We start from the raw sequence: 10,433 nt of genomic DNA on the forward strand, positions 1-10,433 counted from the left end.
CGGCCGCCTGGTCCCGCGGCTCGGGGGGCTGGCGGAGGGGATCCGAGCCCTCCTCTGGCAGCGGGAGGGGCCGCGGCGCGGTCGGGGCGCCTCCTAGCGGCGCGTCAGCGCACTGCGGGCCGGAGTCCGCGATTCCCTCGCCGCCCGCGGCTCCGCTGGCGGCCGGCGCCTGTTTCGGCCGCCCGGCTTTTCTACATCTCAAGAACGATCTGAGCCTCACACAGGCCAAGTCAAGCCATTGCTTTTGGAAGCCGATCTCCCCGCTCCCCTGGCCCCCGCCGCATGGGGCGAGGGTTTACTCCAGTGTCTCCCAAATGGAAGACTGTGAAAGCGTACCCCAGCACGAGGGACGAGGCCAGACCAAGCAGGGATCTTTGCATCACCTCTACAGCCTGAAGACCCTTTCAGGGTCGATGTGCGTTTGTACAGTCCTCTCCTTCCCCACCTCTACCCGACCTCCCTGCCGAGGTAACTGATAAACAGAGCAATCCTGGAGATTTTATTTAGGTCTTTCTCAAAGGCACGTGGCACACGTCAAATGACTCGGCCCTATATGTCCTTAACCCTGTGTAATTGTGGTGAAGACTGGCAAAGGTGGGAATGTCGGAATTTCCAGTTTACCCCCAGCAGGGGTCGAGGGTGTAGGTTGGAGTCAGCGGGAGTTCAAACTTCAGTTCCAATCCACCACCGGTGTTACTGATCTCTTTCTGTGTCTTCTGCTTGGGGTAGGGAGTGAGGGATGAGTAGGGGGGAAGGCAGAGGAGAACCGTGATGTAGAAGCCCTTACATAACATGTGGTCTTCCAGGGAAACAGGACTGATGGGGAAAGAGAGCTTCTATTAAGCGTTAAACAGGGTGGTGCTGGGGTTATATAGGTATAGAGACGGGAGAGGTGCGTAGGGTCTACAGTATTTTAAGGAGATGTGTTGGTAGATTTCAACAGAAATTTGAATGTGAGGCTTGGCTTTGGACATTGGGGGCGGAGTGATTGAGGGAAGGTATTAAAGACAGAAAGGCTGGGATGAAATGGTTGTGCAAAGGGATCAGAATAAAAGTGTGGGTTGGAGAGCAGTGGGAGGTAGGGATGGACGTCCTGAGAAAGGATCTTCATGACAAGAACGTTTATTGAGGCAGAGGGAGCCGGTTCTACAGCAAAGGCACGACATGCCCACAGGGATTCCAGAAGTTTAGTAGAGGATGTGTGTGTGTGTTGGTGGAAGGCGGTTGGTTGTTAGAAGGAAGAGAAAGCAAAGCAGCTGTTGCCCAAATGCCCTGGCTGATGAGGACTTCGACATGATTAACAGATGGAAGGGAAAGGAAGCCCAACGGGTTAACTAGGAAGCCCAACAGGCCCTTTTCTGGCAGGGAAAGGGCCAGAAGACTGATGGCAGAAGGAAAGTGAAGGAGAGCCCAAGGCGAGTCTGCAGGTATCGACCAAGAAGAGGAGAATCACAAACAGAAGCAATGGGCAAGGAGAGCGGACTGGGAGGTAGATGGTGAGTTAGATGCTGGACGTGTTCAGTCTGTTACTACCATGGGATCCCAGAGAAGCCGGAAGCGTAAAGTGTGATTCAGAGCAGTGGTCTAGTCTGGCGGTGCAGATGTAGGAGTCCATCCACAGAAAATCTCTGCTCCCATTGAAGAGCTAGACTCTCTCTCTCTTACATTAGAACCCACTTGGCAGACTGAATTAAATTTTACATTTTCATCTTTGCTTGTCTCATCCCTGTAGAAATGCTAAAAATTAATAAGCGATCAGAAGATTATGTAGTAAATCATCACATCTGGATCATTTCCTAACTGTATAGTCCTTTCCCAGACAAGGACTTAAAAGTAGAGGGTAGAAAACATTTTTCTCAGTCCAAAAGTCCACTTGTGTTGGATACAAAGTCCACTACCTTGGGTCAGGTTACTAGTGTTCATAAAAGTGACGTTCCCTAGAGTAAATTTCAGTGGGTAATTCACATGCAACATACACATGGGCATATTCAGAGCTGTGGGAGACCTTGAGACTGGGAAATAACCTCAACTCCATCACTTCCTGAGACTGCATGCTGAAATGTGTAAATTCATCACATTGCAGGCAAGTCTTATGTTGAAATGGAACACCTAAATAGGTAGAAAGTAATGGGGGGGTGAGGAATTGGGAGATTGGGATTGACATATATACACTGTTGATACCTGGTATAAAATAGATAACTAATGAGAACCTACTGTATAGCACAGGGAATTCTGCTCAATGCTCTGTGGTGACCTAAATGAGAAGGAAATCCAAAACAGAGGGGATATATGTATATCTCTAGCTGATTCACTTTGCTGTACAGTATAAACTAACACACTATTGTAAAGCAACGATACTCCAATAAAAATTATTTTTAAAAAAGTATTTTGAGTTAAAAAATCCAGCCTTTTCTCAAGTCTTTATGAGGGCTTGTTTCAAAAGATTTACAAAGATAACATAAGCAGTCATTATCTCTATTTGTTTAAATTAATAAAGTGCAATTAAAAACAAAAAGAAAGTAATAGCATAATCCTAGATGTACACTTGGTCCACATACCAACTTACCAGACATAAGTAGCTCAATATTATAAAATGCTTTGATTTGTATAAATCAGCACATCACCAGGGTATCCCCTTTTGCTACTGTCTCGCTTTTTGATATTTCTAGCATGTTCCTTATTTTTAATTCAAGATAGGGGTAGGCCAGGAAAGAAAATTCTACTTATTGCCGCATAATTGGATACATACAGTTGTCCGTTTCTTCTAAAACACACTTGTTCTTGATTTGTACAACAAGCCTATATTCTTTTTTTTTTTTTTTTTTAATTTTTTTTTTTTTTTTTTAACCCCCGCCTATATTCTTAATAGTGTCACTTTCCACTGTACAGATGAGGGCATTAAGGTTCAGAGAGGTACAAGCATATACAAAGTTACAGAGCAAGTAAGTGGTGTGATTTGAACCCAGGACCAGCAGATGCCAAAAACAGTTCCTCATACTATTAGGTCTGTAAGTATGTTTTTGTACGTTATGGCAATAATGAGAAGTCACCTTTCTAAAGTAGCAAGCTCTTCTGGGCTGGCCCTTTGAGCATGCCCATGAGTCATGATTGAGAGGTGGCATAATGTAGCAGTGTGTTAAGAGGTCTCAGAAAAGGGTTCGGTGGTACCTTGGTATTCAAAGAGTGGAGGGGAAGCAAACTTACTTGAAGCTCTTTGACCTCCCTGGGAGACCAAGAGCCTGGGAGAGTAGTAAATCTTCCAAGAAGCCAGAAAAAAAAATCTGCAATAATTACAGGGACAGAATAGGTCTGCATAGGTGTCTTGCACATTGCACTATTCTGACACGTGGGAACCGTGCCAATCAGTAAAACTTGGGGTACCGTCAGAGAAACACATGGACAGTGACAGGTCTTATGCTGAATGAGAAGTTTGACATTTTAAAGGTCTACTAGCACTGATTTATTTGTCAGAAAAGCAAGTCTGGGAATTGTTTGTCATGCACGTGAGTACGTGTGTATATTTAATACTGAGAAAGGTATACATAGTTGTTTGCCTAAACAGAAAAGAAAAGAACCCAAAGGTCAAAGATGGAACAGATTTGGCCCAAACGTTCCAAAAATAAGTAAAGAGTACCCTCGGAAAAAAAAAATGCTCTCTGGGTTGTAGCCATGTACGAAGTACTTAAAAATAGAGATGTTGTAACATTTAACCATTGGTGCATACTTTTTAACAGAAGACCAAATACGTTTGTAACTTAATAACCGATTACTATTCCCCACTGTTTATTTTATTTCTTAACAATTTTTAAAAATATTTATTTCTTTAACTTATTTATTTTCTTAATTTTTTTGGCTATGTCAGGTCTTCGTTGCGGCACGGGGGCTTCTCTCTCGTTGTGGTGTGAGGGCTCCAGGGCACGTGGGCTCTGTAGTTTGCGGCACGCGGGCTCAGTAGTTGTGGTGTATGGGCTTAGGTGCCCCGTGGCATGTAGGATCTTAGTTCCACGACCAGGGATTGAAGCTGCATCCCCTGCCTTGGAAGGCAGAGTCTTTACCACTGGACCACTGGGGAAGTCCCTCCCCGCTATGTTTAAATCTGTTTCTTTATGTGATAAAAAGTGATCCTGCCTCCAAATCAAGAGCTAAGGGAGTCCCGATCTGATTATTTCATTAATACAACCACAATTTCAATATGTTGAACCATTTACAAAATAAGCCAGTGTAAAAACAATGTGTTCTTGAAGATTCCATCAGCTTTAAAAACGAATGCACCACAAATGGAACGTAGTTTTTCAATCTCTTCTTGTATTTTGGGTAACTGAGGTGATCTCAGGGGTTTTTTGGTTTGTTTCTTTGTTTTTGGTTTTTTTTTTCTTTTTTTTGCCCAACTGGACTCAGAGTTTCTGCAATATTAGAAACCACTGATTAGTAAACACTGGTCAATTAAACTTACTTTGGGCAAACAACTTTTAAATCTGTCAAGTGTCTCTGCTAGCATAAGCTTATGTCTGCAAATTTTCTCTTTCTGGTCCCTGGAGGATGAATCTCATTATAGTAAAATCTTTTTTTTTTTCTTTTTGATAATTTTGTTTGTCATTCTCTTTTATGATTTCCCTTCGTGATTTTATTAGCCACTTTTAAGTTAAAAGTGCTGCAGCAGTGGCCCCCGTGCTGGCAGACGTTCAAGCACAGCCAGCAGTTGGTTCAGCTGAAGGAAAATTCCCACCAGACTCTGACTCGATCTCTTTTTAGAATGAGCCTTTTAAACACAACTCTGCTTTAAACAAAAATAAAAATAAATAAAACAATTCTTTCTCTAAAAAAGGAAGGTAAGTGAGGCCAATGATGTTCTTCCAGAACCTGGACATCCGGGGATAAATCTTCCTGAGAGTCAAAGACCCCAGGCAGCTGAGCTTATACGCAAGACCTTGATTGACAGATTTTAATTAGGGCCAGTTCACTCCAGAATCTTGAAAAACCTACACACGTCTGATGGGTTGGCCACAGTGACTAAAGCGAACTTCCATGGGAAAAAGCTCACAACATCTTAGTTGTAAAAGCTCACAACATCTTAGTTAGTGGAGTCTGGCAGTTGGGAAGTGCAGTTCTCCAAAGGCTTGTGTTTGAGTCCAGTCAGTGCCTAGGAGGCTGTGGGAATATATTCGAGGGGCTTTATTATTGTTAAATTTCAATAAGGTGTTAGGGTGCGGGGCCTCAACACTGGTGCTGCGGAAAGAGAGTCACTTAAAATGAGGAGTGAGGCATTCTCCCCACCTGTGCACGTGCCAGGCGTCTTAATTCGTTCAGGCAGCCGTTAACTAAATACCATAGACTGGGAGGCTTACTTCTCATTGTATTCTCACATGGCAGAAAGGGGGTGAGAAAGTCCTCTGGGGTTCCTTTTGTAAGGCACTAATTCCATCGTGGGGCTCCACCCTCATGACCTCCCAAAGGTCCCACCTCCCAATACGATCACATTGGGGGTTGGGATTTCAACATATGCATGGGGGAGGAGCGGGGCGGGCTGGACACAGACACTGACCCCATTGCACCAGGACCTGAAAGCAGAGGCTTTTGTGAACACAATCCTGCAGGCATCTCTGTGGACCCAGGACAAGGGTAAATAGTTGTGGGTTCCGGGGGGAGACAGCAGCTGTGGCCTTCTGAAGCAGCCAAACTCTTCATTCAGCCCTTGGAGGTTGCTGAAGGACTCCGGCGAGACACAAAGGTCTCCTACAAATAGGTGGGGGAGTCACAGAGGAGTCCTCCGCTTATGGGAGGAGATGAAGGCTGGAGCATCTGATTGGTGATCTGAGTGTGTTTTCTTTTTTCTTTTTTTTTTAAATTTTATTTATTTATTTTTGGCTGTGTTGGGTCCTTGTTGCTGCGCCTGGGCTTTCTCTAGTTGCGGCGAGCGGGGGCTGCTCTTCGTTGCGGGGTGCGGGCTTCTCATTGCAGTGTCTCCTCTTGTTGCGGAGCACGGGCTCTAGAGCGCAGGCTCAGTAGTTGTGACACATGGGCTTAGTTGCTCCGCGGCATGTGGGATCTTCCTGGACCAGGGCTCGAACCCGTGTTTCCTGTACCGCCAGGCGGATTCTTAACCACTGCCCCACCAAGGAAGCCCTCTGAGTGTGTTTTAAACCCCAAACTAGGTTGCTGTGTTTATTCCACAGTGGGAAGATGCTAAAAGGGTGTCTCGGACTGCCCTCTAGTGTCTGTGACCCTATTAAAGCGTGTGAGATTTTCTTGTGAAAAAATGATGTAGTCTCACCATTTAGATGACCTTTTCATTACAAAGTTCCCAAATTTGAGTTGGTCTCTCTCACGTTTATCACCATCTTTATTTCCTTGTGGTAGCTTTGCAAATCAGGTAAAAAGGGAAAAAGAAGAGAGAAAATAAGGAGAGAAGGAAGGAAAGAAGGGAGGAGGGGGGGTAGGAAAGAATTTGCCCATAAAAACAGTATTTCATATTTTCCCAGCTAGCTATTAGTCAAATCAGATTTCCATGTCACTTGTGCAAGGACTCTATTCCACTCAATCTCACTGGCCTACCTAACTTTGTTATTTGTTTAGTCCTTCTTTTTATCCCATCAACAAATAAGAGCACCAACTATGTCTTAGGTACTGTGCCAGCCCTGGAGATACGCTTGTGAATTTAAGAGATATAGTTCTTCCCTTCCTGGAGCTTATGATGCAGTGAGGAGATGGCAGCCTGATAAGAATATAATTAAGTGGGTAAGTGCCAGGAGCAAAACTAACAGGGGGTGGTTAGAGAAGAATGGGTGTGGGGAAGATTTTGGGAGAGCACTTACCTCTGAAGAACATGGCCACATGATCAACGAAAGAATAAAATGGACTATTAATGATGCAACTTTAAAAAAAGATGAGGTTGTTACTCTGCTCACACCGATCTGGAAAACAAGGGACCCTATGGCTTGGGGTCCCTTGGGGCCCCTGACTTAGAAAAGTTCAATCTTAGCAGAATTCATCTGTGCTAAGACATGGAACCAAGTTAGGACATTTAGAGCCCCTATAGAATGCCATACGCCTCCTATGGTATCCATGCATTTTGTCATCTGTGTAACTTACATTCAAAGGCTTCCTGCTTACCATGACAGTTAAGTTATCTGTACCCATGACCTTGATCACTTTAATTCTCTCTGTGCAGGAATGCCCTAGTCTGTTTCCGGGGTTAGCAGCCTTCTTTTTTAACATCTTTATCGGAGTATAATTGCTTTACAATGGTGTGTTAGTTTCTGCTTTATAACAAAGTGAATCAGCTATAAATAAACATATATCCCCATATCCTCTCCCTCTTGCGTCTCCCTCCCACCCTCCCTATCCCGCTCCTCTAGGTGGTCAAAAAGCACCGAGCTGATCTCCCTGTGCTATGCGGCTGCTTCCCACTAGCTATCTATTTTACATTTGGTTGTGTATATATGTCCATGCCACTCTCTCACTTCTTCCCAGCTTACCCTTCCCCTCCCTGTGTCCTCAAGTCCATTCCCTACGTCTGCGTCTTTAGGGTTAGCAGTCTTTGAGAGAACAATTTGAAGGCTGGAAGTGAATTTCTTGTCTTCTACTTAGATTGCTTGAAACATGACTAATTGACTTAAGTTGACCTTTCTGGTTTTTATTGTTTTGACTTATTAAAAAATGTGTCCTTTTCCCAGAGGCCTCTGGGCACAGGCACAAAAAACTAGAAATATGACAAGTTAAATTAAAACCAGCAGATGAAAATTAAAACACTCTCATAAAAGAAAAAGAAAGATGCCAAGTAGCATTTCTGGAGGGAGAAAACTAAACCAAATGGATTAAGCTTAGCCATTTTTCAACTGGTTTGCGAGGAGGACTTGTTCAGTGTAGATGTTAGAGTGACTTCCTATGAAATCCCTGAAAAACCTGTGCCACTACGTATTTTTGTACCAAATCGTGGAAATAATGGTAATCCCAGGGAGAGAAGGGCTCTAAAACTTAATTCTTTTTATAGTGATGTTAAGATTGCTGTCTAGCCCTTAGTCACAGTGTGACTCATTCACGTGAATATCACTCTTGGGAGGTGAGAGATTAGCTCTAAACACTGTCAACATTTCTCTACTGAACTCTAATCCTTGCTGTCAGCTCAGTCCTACTATGATTCTGTTTAGAAACCATTGCTGCTCATACGTGCAGAGACAGTAGGTATTAAGAACATGGGTTCTGGAGCCAGATATATGGGTCCATAGCTCAGCTTTGTCACTTAGCTGTGTGACCATGGGCAAGTTACTTACCATCTCTGTTTCCCCAACTGTAAAATGAAGATACTAACAGTATATCATATGGAGTTGTGAGGACTAAATGAGTTAAAATACGTCAACCTATGAGGGTCCATATGAAAAGCATTATGAGTGTTAGTCATTATTATTACTTACACTTCTGATTGCTTATGGATTACTCATGGAATTATGTAATCTTTCCTTTCACTTATCCACATGTGCCTGCCCTTCACTGGGGACCTCGGGTCCTGCTGTCTTAGTTGATCCTTCTCAATTAACACTCCTTTGGGCAATATCAGGTTGTAGAGAGGTTACCAAATAATTCTGAGTATTTTCTGGATAAGAAATGATGTTTGAGGAATATTAATTTGACAGCTTTGTAAATGAGGGAGAAATAGAGAATAGTAGTTACATAAATATATTAGTCTACTTGTGAAAAATTAAAGGTCAGAATTAGGATGGTGCAATGCAGTGGGGATGGGTAGTGAAATGTTTTTGTTTTAGTGCTTTTAATATGTGTAGTTGTGATTTTCTTTTTATTTATACTTCATGAGGTATAGAACTTCTTGAACCTGTGGGTTAATATCTTTCATCTTTAAAAAAATCCTCAGTTATTATCTCTTCAAGTATTCCTTCTTTCCCACTGTCTCTCTCATCTTCTTTTGAGACTCCAATTAGTGTATGTTTGACCTTCTCACAGTAAAGCCTCTATTGTTATTTTATGTTGATATTTTCCATCTGTTTTGTTCTACATGTTTCATCTTAATATTTTTCTTGTGATTTATCTACCAGTTCACTGATTAGCTCTATAATTGTGACTAATCTGCTACTAAATTGGTCCATCAAATTCTAAAATTTGGTTACTGTACCCTTAAGTTAAAGAATTGCCATAGGTTATTTTATTTTTATAGTTTCCAGTTCTCTGTCAAAGATCTCAATCTTGGTTTATGTTTTATTAAACGGTTTTGGAGTTATTTTAAAGATTGTGTCTGTTAACTTCATTATGTGAATTATGGGGGAGGGGTTTATTTATATCATCTGTTGTTTCTCTTGTGTTTTGATCACATTATCTTGTTTACTTGGTGCCTTTCAAGTAAGAACATATTAAAAAAATTAAATGCCAGGGTATCATATATGAAAAACTACACAAGTAACTTGAGCCCTGCAATCATGTCCTCTTCATTCAAATAGAATTTAACACTTATTTTTGGCAGGCGACTATGAGCAGTCATACCACTCACTCATTTTAATCAATTTCTAGAGATAGAGATGACTTGAAGCTGAGCTTCAGTCCCTGGGAGGGCCAATCTATTTCCAATTCCTCCTTAGAGTATAGACTTTTAGAGTCTCAACACTAAATATGGAGTATTTGCCATTGAACAACCTCTTGGCAAGACCATGGATTACGATTTTTGTTCCCTTCGTCCCGTTAAGTCCTATCCACCCCAGCCTCTCAGTATTCCATTTCATTAGAGGAATAGAAAGTTCTTCTAGGGAAAAATCGCTCCAGATATTGGCTACCCTCTCTGAATTTCCTTCTTCTATTGGACACTGGCTTGACAATTCCTTAATGACTTATAAATGCTCCTATGTCTTTAAGACTATTGAAAAATACTTTGTCAATATTTTATTTTATTTTTAAAAAACTTTAATTAATTTTTATTGAATGTTGAGTTAGTTTCTGCTGTACAGCAAAGTGAACCTATTCCCATATAGGTCGTTACAGAGTATTGAATAGAGTTCCCTATGCTATACAGTAGGTTCTTATTAGTTATCTATTTTATATATAGTAGTGTGTATATATCAATCCCAATCTCCCAGTTTATGCCCCTCTCTTTCCCCCTTGGTAACCATAAGTTTGTTTTGTATATCTGTGACTCTATTTCTGTTTTGTAAATAGATTCATTTGTACCTTTTTTTTTTTTTTTTAGATTCCACATATAAGCAATATGGTATTTTTCTTTCTCTGTCTCCTTTGTCAATATTTTAAAATTATACTTAGCAGGAGGGTTAGTCTGAAATATCTAGTCTGGTATTATCAGAGTTTGAATCTGGATAATTAGGATGAACTATGGTACTACTCCTTTTAGAAATGTAAAAATCTAATGTTGGGAGAATTCCCTGGCAGTCCAGTGGTTAGGACTTGGAGCTTTCACTGCCATGGGGGCAGGTTGAAAG

The 10,433-nt window shown here is 41.9% G+C and overlaps 1 protein-coding gene across 1 annotated transcript in view; it reads right to left on the reverse strand.

Moving 5' to 3' along the window:
• ITGA8 (integrin subunit alpha 8) overlaps nt 1-6,825 on the reverse strand; it is a 180,924-nt gene extending 174,099 nt beyond the window's left edge. The window contains exons 1-4 of the mRNA XM_024750072.1: nt 6,813-6,825; nt 5,559-5,733; nt 622-816; nt 5-191 (exon numbers count right to left, since the gene is read on the reverse strand). Of these exons, the coding sequence (XP_024605840.1) occupies nt 5-191; nt 622-816; nt 5,559-5,733; nt 6,813-6,825 (570 nt within the window). The remainder of the gene's footprint in view (nt 1-4; nt 192-621; nt 817-5,558; nt 5,734-6,812) is intronic.
• Nucleotides 6,826-10,433: the final 3,608 nt, after the last annotated feature.

This window comes from Neophocaena asiaeorientalis, unplaced genomic scaffold (assembly GCF_003031525.2).
Source record: "Neophocaena asiaeorientalis asiaeorientalis breed wild unplaced genomic scaffold, Neophocaena_asiaeorientalis_V1.1 scaffold4, whole genome shotgun sequence".
NCBI classification, from domain to species: Eukaryota; Metazoa; Chordata; class Mammalia; order Artiodactyla; family Phocoenidae; genus Neophocaena; species Neophocaena asiaeorientalis.